Source organism: Tenrec ecaudatus, chromosome 9 (genome assembly GCF_050624435.1).
Source record: "Tenrec ecaudatus isolate mTenEca1 chromosome 9, mTenEca1.hap1, whole genome shotgun sequence".
Lineage (NCBI taxonomy): Eukaryota > Metazoa > Chordata > Mammalia > Afrosoricida > Tenrecidae > Tenrec > Tenrec ecaudatus.
The window spans coordinates 72,955,167-72,979,163 of NC_134538.1; the positions used below are offsets into that span (position 1 = coordinate 72,955,167).

At 42.4% G+C, this 23,997-nt stretch overlaps 1 protein-coding gene across 2 annotated transcripts in view; it reads right to left on the reverse strand.

Moving 5' to 3' along the window:
- The window catches only part of NPSR1 (neuropeptide S receptor 1), a 204,410-nt gene that overhangs the window by 62,724 nt on the left and 117,689 nt on the right, over positions 1-23,997 (reverse strand). The window contains exon 3 of one of the 2 annotated variants that reach the window (XM_075557551.1): positions 14,867-14,970. The exons of the other annotated variant lie outside the window; for it this stretch is intronic. Within the exon in view, the coding sequence (XP_075413666.1) occupies positions 14,867-14,970 (104 nt within the window). The remainder of the gene's footprint in view (positions 1-14,866; positions 14,971-23,997) is intronic. 2 annotated transcript variants of the gene reach the window in all.

The following is a 23,997-nucleotide window of genomic DNA, read 5'->3' on the forward strand; positions in this document are numbered from 1 at the left end:
CCCCAGCACTTGTTGCTCTCTGATTTGCTGATCTGGGCTAGCCTCAGGGGTGTTAGGTAGTAGCTCATGGTTGCTTTAATTTGCACTTCTCTTATGGTTAATGACTGGGAACACTTTCTCATATGCTTGTTGGCCATATGGGTCTCCTCTCTAGTGAAAGTTCTTTTACGTTCTTTTCCCCACTTCCTTTGGGGGTTAACTGTTTTCCTCTTTTTGCAGGTCACGGGGGTGTTCTAGATTTTAGTAATGAGCCCTTTGTCCAATGTGTCATTACTGAAAATCCTCTCCCAGTCAGTGGGTTGCCTTGCCACGCTCTTGGTGAAGTCTTTTGAGGCACACAGGTGTTTTTTCTTATTAAATCCAATTTGTCAATTTCCAGTTCACCTGTGTGTGTACCCTTCCCTATTGCAGTGAGCCTATGAATTCCCTGGGCCAGTGCTCTCAGGTTTGTCCCGATTCCCTCCTTGATGGTCCTGATGGTTTGGGGTTTAACTTCCAGGTCTGTGATCCACCTTGAATTTATTCTTGTGCATGGGGTGAGGTAAACGTCTTGTTTCATCTTTCTACATGTGAATATCCATTGTTTCCAGCACCACTTGTTAAAAAGGGCACCCGCTTTCCACTTGATGGTTTTGGGACCCTTGTTGAAGATCAGATGTCTATATGCTAATGGTTTTCACCCTTGAGATTTCTATTCTTTTCCACTGGTCTGAGTGTCTGTCGTTGTATCAGTACCACGCTGCTTTGACCACTGTAGCTGTGTAATAGGCATTAAAATCACATAAGGTGAATCCTCCAACTTTGTCCTTGAGGAGCTCTCTACTAATTCTGTTTTTTTCCCTCTCCATATGAAATTGATTATCAGTTTTCCAAGTCTTTGAAGAAGGTTGATGGTATTTGAATTGGTATAGCATTGAACTTCTAAAGTGCTTTAGGAAAAAAAAATAAATAAATAAAGTGCTTTAGGAAGAACTGTTATCTTTACTATGTTGAGCCTTCCAATTCATTAGCAGGGGATGCTCTTCCATTTGTGGAGGTCGCTTTTGGTTTCCTGTAGTAGGGGCTTATAGTTTTCCTTGTGTAGGTCTTTAGTTATTTTTGTCAAATATATTCCTAGGTATTTCAGTTTGTTCTTAGCTACTGTGAAGGGTACTTCCTTCTTGATCGCTTCTACCATGGCCCTGTCCCATGTGTATAGAAAACCTACTGACTTCTGTTTGTTGATCTTGTATCCTGCCACTCTTCCATCTTCCTCTATTGCTGTAAGAACTCCAGCTGTGGAGCTTTTGGTATCTTCAATGTATAGGATCATGTCATCTGCAAATAGCGAGAGTTTCTCCTCCTGCTCTCCCATTTGGATCCCTTTGATGTCCTCCCACTGTCTTATGTTGTTAGCCAGAACCTCCAGAACCATATTGAATAGAAGTGGGGACAGGGAGTATCCTTGTACCCTTTTTCAGTGGGATTGTTTTTGTCTTTTCTCCATTAACTATGATGTTGGCCATTGGTTTTTCATAGATAGCTTGTATCAGCTTGAGGAATTTACCTTCCAATCCTATCTTCATGAGTGTCTTGATTAGGAATGGGCGTTGGATGCTGTCAAATGCTTTTTCTATATCTATGGATATTATCATATGGTTTTTATCCTTTTTCTTCTCGATGTGGTGTAGAATACTGATGGATTTTCGCATGCTAAATCATCTCTGCATCCTTCGGATGAATCCTACCTGGTCATGGTCGATGATATGTTTCATATACTTTTATATTCTATTAGCAAATATTTTGTTAAGGAATTTTACATCTATGTTCATTAGAGATATTGGTCTGTAATTCTTTATACCTGTAGGGTCTTTGCCCTTTTCGGGTATCAAAGTAATGCTGGCTTCGTAGAATGACTTTGGGAGTTTGCCATTCTTTTCTATACTATGGAATACTTTGTGGATAAATCAGTGTCAACCCTTCCCTGAATGCTTGGTAGAATTCTGCTGTGAAGCCATTTGACCTGGGGGATTTTTTTGTTGGTAGGTTCTTGATGACCCTATCTATTTCTTCTTTCACTATGGGTTTGTTGAGGTCCTTGACCTCTCTCTGAGATAATCTAGGGAGGGACTTTTTTTCCCAAGTATTTATCTATGTATTCCATCTTTCTGAACTCATTAGAATACAGACCTTCATAGTACTTTGTGATTATCTATTTAATCTCATTGGGGTCTGTTGTAATTGCCCCTGATTCATCTCTTATCCTGGCTATTGATGTTTTGCTTATTTCTATCCTTGGTCAGATTTGCCAGCGGTCTATCTAATTAGTTGATCCTTTTGTAGAACCAGCTTTTAGCTGCATTTATCGTTTGCATTGTTCTCTTGTCTTCCCACTGGTTTAAGTCTGCCTTGAATTTTATTTTTTCTTTTCTCTTGCTATTGGAGGGGTTGTTCTGCTGATTCTGTCCTAGTAGTTGGAGGTTTTGTATTAACGTATCTGTCACAAGCCTCTCTTCTTTTTTCATATATGCATTTAATGATATCAAGCTACCTCTGATAACTGCGTTCGCAGTATCCCATGTTTTGATACATTGTATTCTCATTCTCATTAGTTTCTAGAAACTTCCTAATATCCTCTCTAACCCATTGATGTCACAGGAGATCGTTGTTCATCCTCAAATTGGTTGCCCTTGCTTTTCAGGATGTCCTCTTATTAATCTCCAGCTTTATATCTGGATAATATCTGAGTTTGAATTTATTCAGGCTTGATTTATGTCCCAGCATGTGGTCTATTCTTGAAAATTATCTATGTGGGCTTTAGAAGAATGTGATTTTTTTGCATTTGGATGGAAAGCTCTATAAATGTCTCATAGGCCCCATTGCCTAATTACACTGTTTAGCTCTGTGGCCTCTTTGCTGAGTTTCTTTCCCAATGATCTGTCTTTCTCTGATAGCAGAGTGATAAAGTCACCTACTATGATTGTTGAATCTGTGATTTCTTTTTTCATCTTTTTGATAGTTTGATGACATTTGCTGCACCATTATTGGGTGCATAAATATTCAATATGCTAACTGATTCTTGGTTTACTGAGCCTTTCAGCATTGTGTAGTATCCCTCCTTCTCTCTTTTTGGTTTGAATCTTGAAGTCCATTTTGTTGGAGATTGAGATAGCTACTCCTGCTTCTTTTAAATTGCCATATACTTGATATACTTTCTGTCAGCCTTTTATTCTTAGAATATTTTTGTCTGTGTGCTTAAAATGTGTCTCCTGCATGCAACAGATTGATGGATTGTGTTTTCTGAGCCAGTCCTCCAGCCTTTTTCTTTTAATGTATGAACTGAGTCCATTGGCATTCAGAGTTATTATAGCAATCTGTGGATTCATAGTAGTCATACTCTGTCTTGTGTTTTGGGTGTTTACCTATTCCCTTCATATCTGTGCTGTGTTTGAGTGGAGAGTTTCTATCTTCTTTTCCCTCTGAGACCCAGTTGTCTTGGAAATTGTTGCTGGAATGTTGGCTTCTAGAAGGAGATGGGCTATATGGTGGTCTCCTGTTTGTTCTTGGTAGAGGTTGATTCTCTGGCCATAGTGAGTCAGCCAGTATCTTCCGCAGGGTCAGGTGTCTTGCATCATATTCTTTGAGTCTTTCCTTGTACTAGAAGACCCCCTTTTCACCATTTATATTAATGTATAACTTGGCAGGGTAAATGATTCTGGGGGAGGTGTTTTTTCTTTCAGCTTTGGGAAGATGTTGCTCCACTCTCTCCTCCTCTTCATGGTGTCTGCTGATAGGTCTGAGCATACTCTTACCTGCGTTCCTTTGTATGTGACTGTCTTCCTTTCTCTTGCTGCTCTTAAAATTTTCTCTTTTTCCTTGAAATTGGATACTTGTACTATTATATGTCTTGGTGTGTTCTTCTTGTGGTCTAGTCTAGCCGGCGTCCTTTCTGCTTCCTGTATAAGCGCCTGGTTCTCACTCGTTAGGGTGGGGATGTTTTCTTCCTTTGTTATCTTGGCTGTCGACTTGTGTGTTGTGTTGTGCTCCGGTAAACTGATTATTCGAATATTATTCCTCTTCATAGCATGTCATTGATCTCAGGTTATCTTCTGCTTCTTTATTTTTCCTGACTGTCTTTCCTGCTTGCTTAGGTCTTTTTGAGTGTCTTCGAGATCACTGAGACAGTTCTCTGCCTTCTCTAGCCTAATTGTAAATTCTGTGACCATGTGTGTGACTTCTGATACCGCCTCTGTTAGCGCCTGTAGTTACCTTTGGTGGGTGGACTTCATCCCCTCTATTGTGGACTTCATTCCTTCTTTATGGACTTTATCTCCTCTATCATTGCATCCTTATTCTGGGTTGCTTCCCTCAGCTCCTGTATTACTGTGAGCAGACTTCTGAAGATTTCCTTCTGTGGCATATCTGTATCTGATTCTTCTATGAGAGATGTTAACTCTGCTACTGTGTTTCATCTCTGGATTTTTTTCGGTTGGGAGTGATGTGCACTATTGATTTTTCCTTGATCCTTTTGTAGGTCAAATGTTTATGGGATACCAGGGGGCCCTTATCTGTGTTACTATTAACGATGCTTTCAGGGGCTGCCTATGACCTACTGTAGAGATGGGTGAGATTGCCATGTAGGCAGAGTTCCCCGATGGTTTAGTGGCCAGCAATGGTGAGAAGTTTCAGTGACTAGAGTGGGGTATGGGGTCTCAGTGAGTTCCCCAAGGCTCCTTTGACCTGGTCTGTCAGAGCACCATTAGCAGCCCTATTTTTGTCTAATAAAAAAAATTTTAGGAAGAAAAAGACAAAAAGGGAGGGTGAGAAAAAAAGGAAAAGCTATAAAGAGGAGAAAAATAAGTAATAATAATAGTGAAAAAGGAAAAAGAAAAAATAGAGAGAAAAGGAAAACCTATCAAAAATCGGTAGAAAAGAAGTAAAAGCAATAGTGAAAAAGGAGGAAGAAAGAACAAAGAAAAAGAGAAATGTAAACAGAAAGTAAAAGAAAAAAGAAAGAAAAACCAGCGCTAAAAAATACATATAAATATCCCCCCCTTCCTTTTCCCTCGAATTTTTAGAGATGCCTAATAGAAGGCGGAGGTGGGCAGGAAGTGGTGCTCACCTGGGGCTCTGGAGCTGGGCTATGTGAGGGGAAAATGCTCTTCAAATCAGCATGCACTCCCAGGTCCCTGCAGGCCTTTAGAGTTAAGCCGGTAGGCAGAGGTTACACCGGTGGGAGACACACCACAGCAGTGAGCTTTCTGCACTAGCTGGAAAAGGCTGGGACCTCAATGGATGCTTAGGGAGATGCTGGCCTTCGCGCCTGCCTACTATGCCGGCATGAAAGGGCTGGGGCAGACAGACTTAGAAGCTGGCACTGGGGACCCCCGCAGGACACTGCAGTGGTGAGAGCCAGCCGGGGTGGACAGACATCTCCAACGAGGACTGCAAAGCCATGTCCTAGGCTCCCCTATTTTATCCATTGAGCCGCCGGCCCTGTGAATGGTGCAGGCTCCACAGTGACGTGGCCTGACTCGGAATGGACAGTGGCAGCTCTGGCGGGAAACAGAGGGCAATGGCTCCTGCCCTCCGCACTGGGAGGAAAACGCCACGACAGGCAGGCTTAGTGCTCTGGGCTGCCAGCGTCAGATACCCCACACAGCCCGGGAGCAGACAAATCCAGCTCTTACGCAGGTCACGGCTGTCGGCAGCCCACTGCACTGGCAGGAAAGTGCCTGGTGCGGGCAGGCTCAGCGCTCTGGGCCAAGGGCACAGGTCTCCGCAGTAGCATTGGCCAGCCTGAAGTGGCTCCCGCAGAAATGAAGAACAGTGGGCAAAAGCTGATGGACTCTGGCCAAGGGCTTGCACCTGTGGGAAGTGCACAGCACAGCTTCCCAGGCAGGGAGTGGAGCCGGGGCTAAGCTGACAGGGGAGGGTGTGTGGCTGGGAAAACGGTGCTGGTGGAGAGGTCCCAGCCAGCAATGGGGGTAGATCATCCCCTGTGGAGTTCGCCCAGGCAGCCATCGGTAGATTGCAGATCAGTTACCCAGGCCCTGGGTGAACGGAGAGAGGGACGCGGGCCCAAGGGCAGATCACTGCCTGGTGGGGAGAGGGGAACCGTGGGAAAGGGAACCTTCTCTCCTAGTCGGGTCCCACAAGTGGGCAGCTGCTATAGGAGTCCCGCCACCCCTGCGCATGTCTCAGCAGAGCAACCAAGCGACTCCTGGGCATGGGGTCCTGGTCTGGGTTTGAGTAGGGCTATAGCTGGTCGTGGCAGCGGGGGCGGCGGCCTTATGATCCGAGATGTCCCAAAAATCTGATCCTGAATTATCGAGGCGCCAGCTCATGACAAATGCAACGGGTTAGGGGTAGGGTGCTGTCCCAGGTGGATCTTTCCCTCACCAGACTCCTTCCACTTGGCTACCTGGACACCAAACTCGCCTTGTTAAAAAGAGCACTCAGAGTATGTGGCTCACCTGGTCTGCTATCTTCCTGCTCCTCCTAATCTTAGAAAATTTATATAAATTTACTTAAATTATTTGGCTTATTTCACTTAATAAATGGTTTCCAAGTTAAATTAATATTTCATTCCCTTTTATGCTGAATGATTTCTTTTTTTCTGTGGCCAGCGGTCCCCAGCAAACCAGCTTGCTGGGCGGGCCCCATGTCTGATATTTTACTATATGAATATACCACATTCTGTTTATCCATCCATCAGTTGGTGGCAATTAGGATTGGTTCGACTTTTGGGCCATTGGTCACCATTTCCCATGAACATTTTGTGCATATTTTCCCCTGAACATGTTTTGAATTTTCTTGAGTATGTACCCAGGAGTGGCATTGTTGGGTCATACGGAAGACCCTTGATTAGTTAGCTAATTTAGTGACTCTTTTCTGAATTTACTTTCTCAAGTCTGTATTCTTGGTCAGCGATATCCTCAAATACCTGGGCCCCATTTATCTTCTGGATTTTGCTAAACGTCTTGTGTATATGTTGACTTGTGTTGTTATTGTTAAGAATCACGGAGTCGTTTCTGACTCACAGGGACTGTGTTAGTGTGGGTAGACTAGAGAAACAAATCCAGGGAGACTCTTATTGGTGTATAAGAAAGAGGTTGATATAAAAGACTGTTGATAAAATGTCCCAGCCCAGTCCAGATCAAATCCATAAGTCCAATCTTAGCCCATATGTCCGATACCAATCTATGAAGTCCTCTTCAGGCTCACGAAACACATGCAATGATGCTGAACGCAAGAAGATCACAGGATGGTGGGTCATAAGTCTTATGGATCCAGTAGTGTTGTGAGCATCTCAGCACTGGCAGGGGTCTCTACGTGGCTTCACCAGCTCCAGAAGTCTGGTTACATCAGAGTAGGTCCATGTGGCTTCTCCAGGTACAGGGCTTTTGCTGCTATCAGCATAGATTCAGGTGTCTTGTCAGTAGAGAGTAAGCAGAGAGAGAGAAATGTCTCCCATCTCCACGAAGGAAATACCAGAGCTCTCAAACTTCTCAGGAGAAGGCCATGCCCACACAGAGGCCTCATTGGCTATGACCCAATTGACAGACTAGAATCCACCCCTTCACTCTTAATCCTCTCAAGTCCCAAATTGACACCAGACAATGGAACTACCACAGGGACCTATGTACTTACAAGAGAAATGAAGCACTACCTACCTTGTACCAAGCCCACAATTATTGCCATATTGGAGCCCACGGTTGCAGCTGCTGTGTTAATCTATCTCCCTTGAAGTCTTACTCTTTTTTTTTTTTTGGCCAACCAGGCATGATATCCTTCTCTAGGGACTGTTCTCTCCTGATAACACAGCCAAAGTACGTGAGATGAAGTGTTGCCATCCTTGCTTCTAAGGAGCATTCTGGCTATTCTTCCTCCAAGATAGATTTTTTGTTCTTATACATTTAATATTCTTCTCTAACAGCACAATGTAAAGACATTGATTTTTCTTCCATTTTCTTTACTCCTTATACAGAGTTCACATTAATTTGACAGGACTGAAAATACCATGGTGTGGATCGGGCACAATTTAGTCATTCAAGCAACATCTTCGCCTTTTAACACTTTAAAGAAGTCTTGTGCAGCAGATTTGCATAAAATAATAAGTATAACATTTGATTTCTTGTCTGCTGCTTCCATGAGTGCTGATTGCTGATCCAAGTGATATGAAATCACTGAACAAATTTAGTATTTCCTGTTTATCATGATGTTACTTATTTTTCCTGTTGTGAGGATTTTTGTTTTCTCCATGTTTCTTTGTAATCCATGAAGAAGGCTGAGTCTTTGATCTTCACTAGTATATCCGTCAAGTCCTCTTCACTTTCTGTAAGCAAAGTTGTTGACTCATGCCTTTGGCAATCAGCCAGGCAGTTGAAAATACCACGGACTGCCGAAAGAAAACATCTGTCCTTCCTGATGTACAGCCAGAATACTCCTTAGAAGTGAGGATGGAGAGATTTCCTATGAAGCACTTTGGGCATGTTATTAGGAGAGACAAGTGCCCGGGAGAGCACATCATGCTTGGTAACATCGCAGAGTAGGGACAAAGGGGAAGCCCTTCAATGAGATGAGCTGACACAGTGGCTGCAACAACGAGCTAAACATAACAACAATTGTGAGGCCGGGGCACTACCAGGCAGTGTTCTGTTATGTTGCATCATCTCATTAGGAGTCTGAGCTTCCTCGCTGGCATCTAACAATAACAACAACAGCAGCAGACAATGGACAACTCTACCTTAATGTCCCTTCTTGTTTGCACAGAACCTCCTGTTAGCCAGAGGTGTCAACTTAGTGCTTTCTCTGATCCTTTCTAAGCATTGCACAGTCCCGAACACACGCATGATCTTCTAGATGCCCTAGAAAACACTGAAGCTTTCAAATCCTTTGTGAACGCCTCATTACTGAAGCTTATTTTATAAGCAATGGCTGGCTACTTTCTACAACTGCTATTCAACATTTCAAGTACTCATGAATATTCAAACAAACGTCATGTAATTATTTTTGGTAAATTTTCCCAGTGAAAGTGTTTTTTGCATTTCTCGGAATCCAAGTTGGGTCTTCCAGGGCCCACCAGACAGGTTAAATGATGACCATCTTAGAGTGTGTGTGGTTTTGAAAGAGCTCCATGCCTACTCTGCTCTCTCTGTGGTTGCCAAATTATTTGTTTTTACTCTGAATGTGGGTTGTTATCTGAGGGCTACCTCAGAGCAGAAGTGTGAGAATTAAGACTAGGGCATGTTAAAACACCAAGTGTTTCATTTTATTATTGAGAATCAGCTATTTAAAAAAACATTACTTCCACGTCATGGAAAGGCTATTTAATTTCTCAAGTAAGTTCTAAAAAAGTTTATTCTGATAGTTTTGAATATTTTCGGTTGCTTTTATGGAAGAAATAATTTTTGAAGTTTTACTTGAGTATTTTTGGGCTTTGTACCCAATATAGTTTAAATGAGATTATCTTTTACTTTTAAAATCACTTTATTGGGGGCTCTTACAGCTCTTACCATAATCCATGTATCTATCCATTGTGTCAAGCACCTTTGTATATATGGTGCCAATATCATTTTCAAAACATTATCTTTCTAATTGAGTCCTTGGTATCAACTCATCCCCCATGCCCCCATCATGAATATTTGATAAATTATTTTTTTCATGTCTTACACCAACCGCTGTTGCCCTTCACACAGTTTTCTGTTGTCCATCCCCCTGGGAGGGGGATATTTGTCGATCATTGTGATTGATTCCCCCCTTTTTCCCCCACCTTCCCCTTTCCTTTGTCTGACAGTAACCATCGGTCACATTATTTTCTCCTCTGGAGTGTTTATCCTGCCTATCTTCTCTAGATAGACATGCAGAGACAATAAGAAGCACAAAAACAAGACAAAGCAAAATAAAACCAAAACAACAGCAACAAAACTAACAACAAAGAAGAAATTTCTATAAATAGCTCCAGGTCTGTTCATTGACTTTTATGAGTGTTTTCCAGTTGAGCGTGATGGGGTGCTAGGTCCTGGCCCCAAGTGTATTTTTGGTTTTCCTCAGGGACTTCATTGCTTTGTTCCCCTTGCTGCTCTGTTGCTCACCTTTCATGTTTTTCCCCAGTGTGGTGGGGTCAGATTGGGCACAGTTCCCACACTGTGTCGCCAGTGTTGTCCCCTGTAGTGCTATGGGTCAGTGAGAGACATCATGTCTCATGGTGGGGCCGGATCTATGGTCCTCTTTGTGCATTGGCTGCTCTGAGCAGGAATATCATCCTTGGGGCATGGTGGGCCAGGATGTGTTCCACTTTCTAACCTTCCAAGAGATTATCTTAATATTTTCTCTAAATAATGTAAAAAGAAATGATGCTGACATGAATAATACTGGGTGGTTCAGAAGACACTTTTAAGTCTCCAGTGAGAAAGCACATACATTACAACACAAATTATGCTTTTGAAACATACAGTTCCCCCCCAAGATGTTCTCCACCGATAGTTTCCTCCTGATTTCAACCCTCCGTTGAGCTGAATGACCAAGAGAATAATTTGGAGGTGATGGCACATGACTTCTGAGCATGTATGAGGCTAGTTTGCAAAAGACATGGCCACTTCCACTTTTGGCTCTTGTATAGCTTATTTTTGGGAAAAGCAGATGATCCGTGGTGAGCTCACAACCCATCTGTCAGCTAGTCAGACAGTGGTGGCTTGTTTGTTGCTATAATACTGAAAACTATGCCAAACGCTATTTCCAATGCTACCATGCTCATCCAGGGGAACTAGGTTTAAGCAGGGCTTCAGGGCTGGGAGAGACTAGGAAGAAAGATCTAGCAATCTACTGCTGAAAATCCTCCAGTGAAAACTCCACGGATCTGTGAGAGCAAAGCTGTTGGCTCCTTAGGAAAGCGCTGACAGATCAGTCCAGAGAACTAATGAGCCAGGTGGCCTCACCTTCTAGGATAACATGTATACTTTCCCTCCTGCTTCCAGAGGCTGCTGGGACATAGAATTCTGTTTCTTCCTGTCCCTGACTTCACCCTCCCCTCCAGTCCTTAAATAACTTAGCTGAAGTCTTGATATTTCTTTGTACGCCATCAGATAATCATCAACTATCCCTTTGTACAGAAACTTGTCACAAGATGCAGGCTATGTGACAAGGAATGTATGTAAACCTGCCGTGAATTGAGCTCCTGGTCATGGAGGGTCTTTCCTTCATGTCCCCCACACTCCAAGCGTCCTGTCTCTCTCTTAATCTATGTTTGCAGATCGGGTCCTCTTGAACCCGATTGATCTGTAAGAGAACCGGTTTCAATTAATTAATCTTATGGGATCACAGCTAGAAGATAAGGCTCCTAGCCTAGAAAGCACTTAAAATACACAGCGACGAGAACAATGCAATCCGTTATACCAACCATGTTGAAAATGGCAGGGGATAGGCTAACATTTTTTCTACTCCACATAGTGTGGCCATGAACGGACTCAATAGCAGCTAGCACAAGGAGTGAAGCCCCTCAGGAAGACCTACGAGGCACCCCATGTTTTCTGCCCAAACCCAGCAATACCTTACTAAGTGTATGATGAAACCACCTTGGAGCTAACCCCCTCAGCTCACTCACATGTTCCTGCGGCTGTCGTCTCAGCCCACACCTGGCTGATCCTTATGAGAAGCCTTTAGCTGGATCTACCCAGCTAAACTGCTCCCAAATTTGTGACTCACAGAAGCTATGAGATAAAACATGTTAATTGATTGAAGCAACTGGGTTTTGAGGTAGTTGATTATTAAGCTTTGAAGTAATTGATTATTAAGAGAGTATGCAATCACAGATATTTCCCCAAAAGGAAGCAAAAATCTTACCAAAAAATCAAAATACCATTTAAAAATTACCGCGATGGAGACGCAAAGCCCATCTGCAGACAATTGGACATCTGCTTACAGAAGGGTCACAGGAAGAGACAAGCCAGTCAGGGTGCAGCATAGCACCAACGACACGTACGTACAATTTTCCTTTGGTTCTTTAATGTTCCTATCCCCCACTATCATGATCTCACATGGTCTTACAAGTCTGGCTACACCAGAGCATGTACACTGATACAGAGAAGTGCTTGAAACACTGGGAATCCAGGAGAGTTAACCCCCTCACAACCAATAATGAGAGTAGCGATACCAGGAGGGTAAGGGGAAGTAAGAGGACAAAGGGAGAATTAATCACAATGGGGATGGACAATAGAAAAGCAGGTGAAGGGAGATATCGGTCAGTGTAAGACATGGAAAAAATTATAAAGCATTCATGAAGGAGGGAGGATGGGAGAGGGAGGGAAAAATGAGGAGCTGATTCCAAGGACTCAAGTAGAAAGAACATGTTTTGAAAATGATGATGGCAACATATGTACAAATGTGCTTCGTGCAATGGAGGTATGTATGGATTGTGATAAGAGCAGTAAGAGCCCCAATAAAAGAAACAAAATACCCTCTAGAAAACACCAGCTCCAGAGAGTGGTAGAAGAACTTTGAAACCTATTCGACTTTCAAGGTTATGCTGTGAGCACAATAGATGAGTGTAAATGTGCCCTCTTCATTTTCTGAAGGTGAAGTAACTCCATTACTACATTCTGAAAGCGAGAAACAAATGAAAACCAAAATCTCACTTAGAGATTTAAAGATTCCAAAATGTCCTACTCACAAATGGAGTCTAGCAGAGTAGGGCTCTTCAGAAATGCATTAGAAACCTATAAATCTACAATAATTTAAACTCAAAGTGCTAGCATCAGAATAGGTATGAATACATGGAATAAAATTTTAAGAACTCAAAAACCAAATACATTTATCTTAGAACCAGCATGAAAGAGTTCTTCCATACTTAGATGAAATGTCATATACCTGTATACATATATCGTGTTTAATATATATGACATACGATTGTGCTATTAAGTCAATGTTTTACATTAAATGTATGTATTATACATATATATGACTTATATTAAAACATATGACAATGTGAAAATATCTCAAACCTAAAAACAGTTCTCACCAATAAGTTAGAAAACAAGTATCTCATTTTATAAAATTATAGTAATGAGTATTTGAGAAAAGAAGGAATTCAAATGACAATCAATATAAGACAAAAATGCATTTTTCTGGTAATAAAAATGTAAATGAAAATAACACCTGCTTTTCAATAAATTGCCAAAATTTAAAAAAAAAACCCACTACCTTGTATTGGGTCAGTTTCAGGGAGAAAACTGAATATAATTGACAAGCTTTCTGGAGATTATTGAACCAGATTCTAAACCTTAACATCAACCCAGATACTTTCCTTGTTGCTTGAAATATGAATGTTTTATGTTCTTATCATTACTTATTTGTTTTTCTTCATATATTAGCTACCTACTGTCATGAAGTAGATTCCGACCCAGAATGGCCCTAAATAGGGTTTCCTAGATTGTACTTCTGTAGAGGAGCAGACAGCTTCAGCTTTCTTCCAGAGCAGCAGGTGGGGTTGAACTACTGACTCTGTGGTTAGTAGACCAATGCTGAACTCACAGCACCACCAGGCCTCCTTTCTTTACATATACAAATACATTATTTTTTAGCAAAAGAAAGGGTAAAATAACTTACAAATTTTGTTTGTTCTTTCAAGTAGGTGGAGGGGTCAGTTTGTTGCACAGCAATGCAAGGAAGTGTTATTTTCATTATTAAAAAACAAACAAACCCAAAACAGTTCAATAACCTGGTATTCTGTGATGCTCACCTTCCCAATACCATAATTGAAGTCAAAATGGCTACATAAGCAAATGTGGTGAAGAAAGCTGATGGTGCCTGGCTATTGAGAGATAAAGTGTCTGGGACCTTAAAGGCTTGAAGTTAAATAAGCGGCCATCTAGCAGAGAAGCAACAAGCCCACAGGGAAGAAACACGCTTTGTGACCATGAGGTGTCGACAGAATCAGGTAACAGGAATCAGACACCTCAAACAAACAAATATAATTAATGCAAATGATGGGAGTTGGAGCGGAGACCCAAAGCTCACCTGTAGACAATTGTACATCCCCTCACAGAAGGGTCACAAGGAAGCAATGAGTCAGCCAGGATGCAACATAGCACCAATGAAACACACAAGTTCTTTAATGCTTTCTCCCTCCCCCCAATATCATGACCCCGGTTCTACCTTACAAATCCAGCTAGACCAGAGCATGTACACTGGTACAGATAAGAGCTCTTAATACACACAATTCAGGACAGATAAGCTCCTCAGGAACAGTAATGGGAGTAATGATACCAAGAGAGTAGGGAAAAGGTTGAGGGAAAAATGGGAGAAATGGGGAACTGACTACAATGATGGATGTATGACCTCCCGCCACCCCACTCCAGGGGAACAAACAACAGAAACATGGGCCAAGGGAGACAGTGGAAAGTGTAAGATATGAAAATAATAATAATTTATCAGGGGACCATGAGGGTAGACAGGTAGGGGAGGGAGGAAAAATAGAGAAGCTGATACTAAGGGCTCAAGCAGAAAGAAGATGTTTTGAAAATGATGATGGCAACATATGTACAAATGTGTTTGATGCAATTGATGTATGGATTGTTATAAGAGCTGCAAGAGCCCCAATAAAATAATTTATTAATAAAACAAAACAAAAACAGAGCATGAGCTAACGTTGGTTTCCATTCATTTCACCACATTTGAGAATTGCTAATCCCCAAACCCACTATCATCATGTGCAGGTCATCAGAATGACTATGTATGGAGTTTCTGAGACTAGAAATCTTTATGGGAGCGGACAGCCTCATTTTTCTTCTGAGGAATGGTTTCTGGATTTGAAATGCTCACCTCGCAGTGAACAGAGTAATGCTTACCTGACAGTACCAACCGTGTTCCTTCTGAAGTCACAACATACCTGCAAATAGCGGACCACTCGGCAAACCAGGTCAGGGGCCATGAAGTCTCCAGTGAATCGCCAAATGATGTCTGTCAAAATGTTGACCAGCCCTGTGAAAGAGTCTAACCAAAGTACACTGCAGTGAATTTCAGGTTCCTTCAAATTTTCAGCTCTGTTGTGTAGCTGCAATGAATTCCTGGGAAATCATTTCTTATTTATTGGTATCTTCCTATGACTACGGGGGGAAAGTAAGGAGGGGCTTGACTTTATTTATCGGAGCATATTGCCACTCGGATGTAACCAGCTAGGAAGGATTTCAATACTCATCGAAGGGGAGTCATATCAATCGAATAGGCAACCTCTCAGTAGCAGAACAGGACTTCCCCGAGTATCAGGTCAGTCCAAAATCAAGGGCTGTTTAAGGATCAGTGAAGGACAGCACAGGTAAGGAGTCACTGAGTAGTGCAAATGGTCCACACACTCCGCTGTTAACTGAACAGTTAGCTGTTCAAGTCCATCCAGGGGCAACTCTGAGCAAAGGCTTCAGAATGTACTTCGAACGAAACAGTCACCGAAAACACAGGAGGTCGCCATGGGTTGGAGTCCATTTTCTCTCAATCAGTTTGTCTATCTATCTATCTATCTATCTATCTATCTATCTATCTATCTATCTATCATCTATCTGTCAATCATCTATAACTTTTGGGAAGTCCCTTAAGATTCCCCTTCCTGAATTCATTGTTTTTTAAATCAACTTGTGCCTTTTCTTCCCCTCCCCCCAATTACTGACTCCAATTTGTCTACTTATTTCCCCCTTTCCCTTCCCACAGTTGCTTTGAAAAAGTCAAGTGAATGATGTATTAATTTATTTGACATAGATTGACATCAGTTAAACTTCAGAGCAACTGAGGCCAAGGTTTTGAAACTTAATTTTCCTGTAAGGAGTTCATCTTTGCTTAGTTTTGTAGTTATAGGCTCAACACCAAGGAGGGAAAACATGCACCTATCCAAAGCTCCTCTCACCGATACTCTACAGACATCACTAATGGATGATGTAATCCAGACTCTCAAAGCAGTGCTGCTGGCAGTCCCAGGCAATCGATCAGAGAGGCACCACAAGATGAATCACATGTGTCATCTCTGACCTACTTAGTCATGAAGTGGACTTTATATACAGATGTAGATTTAATGTTGTAACATTTTCAATTTAACAGGGAAGATAACTTAAAGGCCTGGTGACAGTAAGTAAGTATTTGTATATTTTTACGTAAAACAACACAGTGCGGTCCATGGACTCAAAAGCTGTGTCTCTTGAAATCCCCCCAAAACAGACACTGGTAGTGATTATCAGGGGATTGTGAAAGATGTGAGTCGCTCTGCATTGACAAAGTCTGCAAACAAGGGACTACTCCAGATGGCTATGTCCGTGTTTATCTTTTTGCCAACGGATCACAACAAATAGATGCTATAAATATGAGCGAATACCCCTCCTTGAAAAGAAGGTGAAAGAGTTGCCGAAATACGTCTAAATGCTTTGCGGCGCTTCCAACTGCGAGAGAAGAACAATCCATATGCTACTTCAGAAAGAAGAAAGGTTTGATGCAGTTAGTGGAATTGAAATAGCATCTTTGAACCAGCGACTCAAAAGGGATGGGAAAACAGTGATGGGTTCCTGGAGTGACCTCACAGGTCTGAGGAGATTCTCCGAGGGAGGCTTAGTTGATTGGCAGCTCCTACTTCCATCAGACGGCTATGAACAGATGACTGAACACAGTGTGGTATGAGCGAGAAGTTTACTCTAGGCATCCGTTGAGCTGGCTAAGATTTTCTCAGCATTGCACTGTGATCTGAGGCGCTCTCTGTCCCCTCTTTTCATTCTCCCTCTTCTTCACCAGGGGATGAAAATTGTCTCATGGGCTGAAGACTGTGTACTTCTGATCCCTTCTCTTAGCCTTCACTGGGCACAGCGAGAGTGGACCTAGATAAACTGGGCTTTATGGGCTGGCTAAAGGATCACCTCCCTGGCAAGGAGAACCTTGTTCTGAGTAGTATGTGAAGCATGGATAGTTCCTGGCACAGCCAACTTCCCAATTACTAAATGTTTCACCTGTGTTGGTCTGGGGAAATATCTGGGTGGAAGCCGGCATGCTATTGACTCAGGCAATTGAGAAGTAGAAGGCAAATAGTAGAAAGATAATGAGAAAGGAAAGGTCATTAAAAAGCAGGAAGACCTACATTTGAAAGCCCGATCTCATGGGTAGGTTACAAGGAAGTCCTTCTGTCCTGTAGTGGGAGGCGGGACATACTGAAGAACAAACTCAGGATCAGACAGTTAGATTCCTAGACTTCCACAGACATTTAAATACTTTGCCCAAGCAGGTTTCTGGTTAAAACCTAGAACCTGAAAGTATGTGGTAGGGACATTTAAGTGGGTATCCCCATTTACTTTTGGTCTGAAAGACCCTTAAACACTCAAAACTGGCAGACGCAACCCATCCCACTGAACTAAGAACCAGTACTTATATATGAGCAAAACACACAGCGTACTTCTCTTAACAAGACTTCAGGAATTGCCCTCACCTTCTCTGTTAATTTTTAGGAGTATAACCGGACAAATAAATATCAGTATAGGCTAACTGAGGACATTCTGAGTCTGATAATGGAGTGAAGAGTTTATCTCCAAAAGGAAATACACGAATAGTTACTGTCTCTGTCCAAGAGCTAATGACCAGGTTTTTTGATGGTTGGTGCTGAAATATGAGACTGCATTAAGTAAGAATTCATCAACTTAGGGGTCACTTTCTTTAGAAATGAAATATAACACCTTTGAGAGTTGGTTTTGTGTCAACTTGCCTAAGTGAGGGGTTCAGCGGTTTGAGAGTTGGGGCCTCTAATTCCCCATGATGTGACCCAACATAATGTAATCATCTTTACGATGGATTCTGCTGTGAGCAGCCAATAATTGTTTGCTGATGATGTTCCCTGAGTGTGTGGCCTACTTTATCTGTAAGTGGGTGCTGGATAAGTAGGTCTGGATCCTACCTCTTGCTCGTCTACCTGTGGTTCTTTTGACTCAAGTCAACAGCCTACCATATTGTTTGCTGAGCCTTGGAGCATCAGACAGCTGCCATCCAACCTGTCAACCTCAGATTCATTGGACCTGGCAGCCACAAGCTCGATCTGTTAACCTTGGATTCATCCACTTCTGAAGCCACTAACCTGTGGTCTTCTTGCTTCCTGGTTGATCTTCTTGCCTCCTGATTCACCAGTCCCCATAGCTACACGAGCCAGGAGAAGTCTCCATTTTAACATCTGACCCCAGACTTGAACTGGTTGGCTTAACACAACACCCTAAGGATACAGGGCTAACAGGGCTAGCATGGCTCATTGAAGTCTCACTGTGAAGGTCAAGCTTGAGCAGCAATGTGAAAGTTGTGGATTGTGATCTGATTAAATAAGAATATTTGGAATGTTTTCCTTTAAGGAATAGACGGGATGAATGAGTGTAACGGACATTACAGTAACTTGGGTATTCTTGATTGATTGATTGATTGATTAATTACTTAGTGTGTGTGTGGCGGGGGTTGGGGGATACAATTAAACATATGCATCTTGGGTTAAGTAGCTATATAAAAAATGGAGCTTTATTTTGGTAAAATGTCTTTTTCTCCAGGAGTGTAATCTCAAGTAAACCAATTTCTGGGAATATGCCATCAGCGGAAGTGTGCCAGTGCATTAGTGATTTGCTGTTCAGCAGATGATGCTCTATCTGATCAGTAAAAACCTAGTCAGTTACCTAAGTAATTGAGTGCGTTGCAAATAAGCTGTTCCTAAATGGTAATTAACGGGACCTTGGGAATAAAGGATACACTTTAAAGGCTTAATCACTTCCATGTATTACTCTTGCTTTTAAAAATACACTTGTGTTCTCTGGAAAATCCTAAGAAACTGTAATATTCAGAAAAGACAAAACATGTGCATAGGAAAGCACTGTTATTCTTTTGAAATTTCCTTGCAAACATAAATTTGCAAATAGGGTGGAGTGAGGAGAAGTCAAGAACGAGGTGATGCCTGAGCTGATTTGGGAACACACCCCTCTGACTCCTGTAAGAGGTAGGAGCAGAAGGCCAGGCCCACCAAGGACTGCCGTGCTCCCTGTGCATGGTTATTTAGGGCGTTTTGCAGAAGGAATAAGACCATTGGCTAAACTGGTGAAGTAGTTGAGAAGAGGCAGTTAAGAGGGTTTCTACTGGCCACTCAAGATTTCCTTCAAGGTTAGCTTATTTATGAAGTCTTTTGGACTATGGGCCTCAGTTCGATTATTCCCTTTTCTGTGTCTCTCCCTACACTCCTCGCTTAATACTTGCATTGGTTTGCCGAGACTATTGTACGAAAGCACCATGAAATGAGTGGTACTTTGAAGACCAAATATTTATTGCCTCATAGTTCTGGATCCTGGCAGAGCTCAGGGTGTTGGCCACGTGGATTTCTTCTGAGGTTGGTTTCTCTGAGAGAGATTCTGCCCGTCCCTCTCGTCTAGCTTCTGGTTGCTCTAGGTGTTCTTCTCCAGCCTCTGGTAGGGCTGGGTGCTCAGGTGTTTGTTGGATGGCTACCGCAGTGTTCCACAGCCTCTCTTTGCCTGTCTCTCTGTCTCTTCTCTTCTTTCACAAATACACCTCTCTGATTGGATTAGGACCCATACTACCCCAGAATGAATTCATAATAACTTAACCGTGATCATCTTTGAAACTATCTTTATAAGAAAGGCACTGTTCATGGGTAGGTTAGGGCTGCACCGTCTTTTTAGGGGACAGAATTAAATCTATAACAATAACATATGAATCACTAATGCACTTTATTTTCTCTGTCTCTCCTTCTATTGCATTACGGGCTGGCAAAGATAATTGTTTTTCTGCATCTTCACATTCTCAGATCCTAGCATTGCCTTACTACAATGGTCAACGGTGACGTCCTTTAAATGGACCAGTCCTACTGAGGACTGACTCATTGCAGCAGAGGTGGCGTCGCAGTGAACAGTTTCAGGCAAATTGGCATTTCTCTCAAGATCTTCAGATGATGACAATGATCACAGAATCAAGATGCTAGAAGGAGGAACAAGATTGGGCGTGTGGGTTTCTGAAAGGCTTCCCTGGATTTTAAGTTCTCTGTTCTACTATAAGCTTCTACTTGCCAAAGGCTGTGCTTATTTGTACCTTTAGGCTCAGCCCCTTTCACGCTGCCTAGAAAGATACCCAGTGCTGGCTAGAAGGAGAAGGAAATATGGACCAAATAAATGAACTTTAAATTTCCTTAAAATGCAGAGGCTGTCATTATAGGACTCACCCCTGCATCGTTGGAAAGTTGAGGCACCATCCCCTAGATCTCTGCTTGCTTGCTCTGAGTTGGTGTTTGCAGTTCCCCAGATAGAACTGAGCCCTATGAATAATTGTAGCCAACTCTGGATGTCTACAATGTGTTAGTCCAGGTTGACCGGAGAAGCAAATCCAGAGACATTCATACATGTGTAAGAGAGAACTTTATATTAAGAAGCAATTATGCATCAATAAAACATCCCAGCCAGGCCAGATCAAGTCCATAAGGCCAATATTAGTCCATAAGTCTGATATTAACCTATATGTCTGATGCTAATCTATAAATTCTTCTATAGACTCATGTAGAATATGCAATGATGCTGAAAGCAGGAAGATCACAGGCCAGTGGGTGAAAAGTCTGTGGAAGCATCTCAGCACTGGCATGGCTCTCCAGGTGGCTCCTCCAGCTACAGGGCTCTGGCTGCCATCAGCATGGCTCCATGTGGCTTGTCCACAGAATGTGAAGCAGAGAGAATGTGTGTTGTGCCTCCAGGGAGGAAGACAAGAGTTCCCAGAATCCTCAGGAGAAGGTCATGCCCATACAGAGGCATCATTGGCTATGACTTGATTGACAGGCTAGACTCCACCCCCTTGCTCAAATTGACAGATTATGTAACTGCCACACCATCTGAGTAACTCTTTCTTGGCAAGTGAGTAGCAACTGAATGTTTATCACACTGAATAAAGTTGATATGAAATGTAAACATAATTTTGGTGGAAACTTGGACATTTCTGATCATCTAAGATCTTATTAACTCCATTGGTGCTGCTCTGAAGGAGCAACTGCTCTGACTTTACTTCAGGGTCACTGGACAACAATTCCCACTGTGGGTCTCCGGAGCGTGTGTTGCCACAACCCAGCTCGATGTCTTTAATGTTGTTGTTTTGTTGCTAAAGCAAGAGAGGCAATCATAGCTCGTTTGCTTGAGTTTGCACGAGAAACCATTTTTGATGTTCCTAAGGGGCCTGGTGATGTAGTGAGTTGTGCATCAGGCTGATAACTACAAGGTCAGCAGTTTGATTCCACCAGTGGGAGGAAAATGAAGCTCTTTATTCCAATGAGGTTTATAGCTGCAGAAACCTCAATGAGCAATTCTACTCTGGTCAATCGGCCTGCTCTAAGTAGGAATCCACATCATGGCAGCAAGGCTTTTGCTTGTTCGTTTGAGAGTCCCTCTGCCAGGAGAACAAGCCAATGTGATTTTGATGATGAAAAGCCAGAAAGTTCTTCGAAGTGAAGCCGGTGAGTCTGCATCTCCCCTGCTTTGAATATGTGATCAGGAGAGGGCAGACCCTGGAGAAGGACATCATGCCCAATAAAGCAGAGGATCAGAGGAAAATTAGGTGACCCCAATGAGATGGATTGGCATAGCAGCTGGAACAAGGGGTTCAGAATCACATCATATAACATCACCACAACACAACCTAACACAACACAACAACCACTGTGAGCATGGCCCAAGACTGCTGGTGTCCTTGCTGTGCGGACGGTAGCTGTGATTCACGTTGCAGCTACCAACAACAAGACTCCCTCTCACCGACTTTTCTAACAGCAAGCGCCAGAGGACACTCTAAATGTTAACACGATTTGAAGATCTTGCGTGCAAGTCTGTTTAATGGTGGAATTTGTATTCCCCACTCTGGCATGAGGTACTTAACTGACAATTAAAAATCTTTCTCAGGAAATAAATTCCAACTTCGGAGTTTGGAGCTCCTTTTACAGTACTGATATAATCCTGGCACTCTGCCCTTCACCAAGATTAACTGCCAGCTGAGCATAATGGCCTAAACTGTCAACTCCCTGGCTCTTTATTAATCTCAGGAAAGTGGCCTGCACCTCAGTCATTACTGTTCAATTAGGTAAATAATCATCACATCCATTCTCATTAGGGCACTCTCCTCCCAAAAAGCTTTGTTCCCGAGATTTCCAATTAGTCTTAACAAGTCACCATTGCAACCAGAGTCTCCCCTTTCCCGGTTGTCCCCCGGCCAGATACAAATCCCGTGTCTCATTTGAGAAAGCCAAGGCCCTTCCCATACTACCTCTCTTTGCCCCTGATGTGTGAGAGCCCACACTCTTGGGAAGTGAGGCGGCCTGGCTCTCTTCCATCTCAGGGGATGGCTGGGGTTTCAGATGTTCCAGCAGCAGGTTCAACAAGAGCAAATGTGCGCAGTTAGCTGGCTTCCTGCAGTGCCTCGGCCTCTCAGGGTATGCCACCCTCTCTACTTGTGACCGCGCTGTTCCCAAATGACAGAGGCAGGCAGTGTACAAAGGCCTCGCCATTTACATGCAAGATGGTAGCCCTCGAAGACACAATCTGTGCTCTGCAGCTCCGCATTCCGTTCAGCCAGACCTTGTCTGGTCAACCTTTTGCCCGGACAGGTCATCCCGTCTGACCTAGCCTCTCCCCTTGTCTTTTCACAGATGTACTGGCATATCATTCAACATTATACAATTCAATAGTTTCAATAATCTTAAGAATTGTGCAATCATCACCACAATCAATTTCAGAACATTTTCTTCTTTCTTGTCTTCATTACCGTCAGCTCCTCATCCCCCCTATCCTGCCCTCCCATGGCCTTTTCCAAACCAAACCAAGTTCACTGTCATCGAGTCAACACTGACTCACAGTGACCTCCCTGTGGATTTCCAAGACTATAACTGCTTATAGGAGTAGTAGAAAGCCCAGTCTTTCTCCTTTGGAGCTGCTGGTAGTTTAGAACTGATGACCATGCAGATTTAAACCTAACACAGAACCAACAGGGCTCCTCTCCCCTAGGAAATTATTAATCCAGTTACTGTTTCTATAGACTCATCCATTCTGAATTTTATATACAGAAAGCCATACGTAACAAAGACACACCCCAACAACCTTGACAAACTAAAACCGCAATGGAAAAGAAAGCATAAAATCTTACAAATGGGAACAAGTTAAAAATGAATCAAAGGGAGATCAAATGATGAGGTGCTACATTTCAGGGTAGCTACACCTTTAACAAGCTATTTTACAATGCACTATATCTGATAGAAGACTATTCACACCGATGGTAGAGGAAATTCACCAGAGTCTTATTCTATGTGAGGCCCTGCCAGTGGCTTCTGAACTCCATTGTAATCCATAGCTATCTACAATTCAGGTGTTCAGAATTTAAGCGCTAATACTGTTCATTCTTCCAGACTTGGTGGATTTGGATTTTATTATTTAGAATCTTTTTGTATCACACAGGCTGGCATACTTCTTGCATATGGATTTAATGGATGTATCACTTAGATGGTTGCTTGTATTAAGACTAGTCTTTTGAGACCTCAAATATTATTCTTTCTGATTGCCTGATACCATCTGATTTCTTACTGGCACTATTTTTTGACTTACTCTTATATGAAAGGATCACAGGATAACTTTTGTGGTATATCGGTCTAAAGTACACAACTTGAATCTCTTCAGGAAGAAATACCCTATAAATCCAAGTAAGGACATTCCGCAATATAATGCAATGTGATTTTTAAAGCGTTTTTGTCTCGACGATAAAAAATTGAGGAATTGTTCCAGATCAAAGACAAATAAAGAGTTTTGACAACTCGACCCAATACATGACACAGAATTTTATTTTGCTATAAATAATGTTTTGAGACAACTGGTGAAAATAAAATAAATCTGTAGATAGTTGTGCATAAGATGCATGGAACGATAAAGCATATCATTAAAATGTTAACATTGGGGGATATATGTAAAGGATACATGGGATATTTTTTACTGCTCTTACAGATTGTTTTGT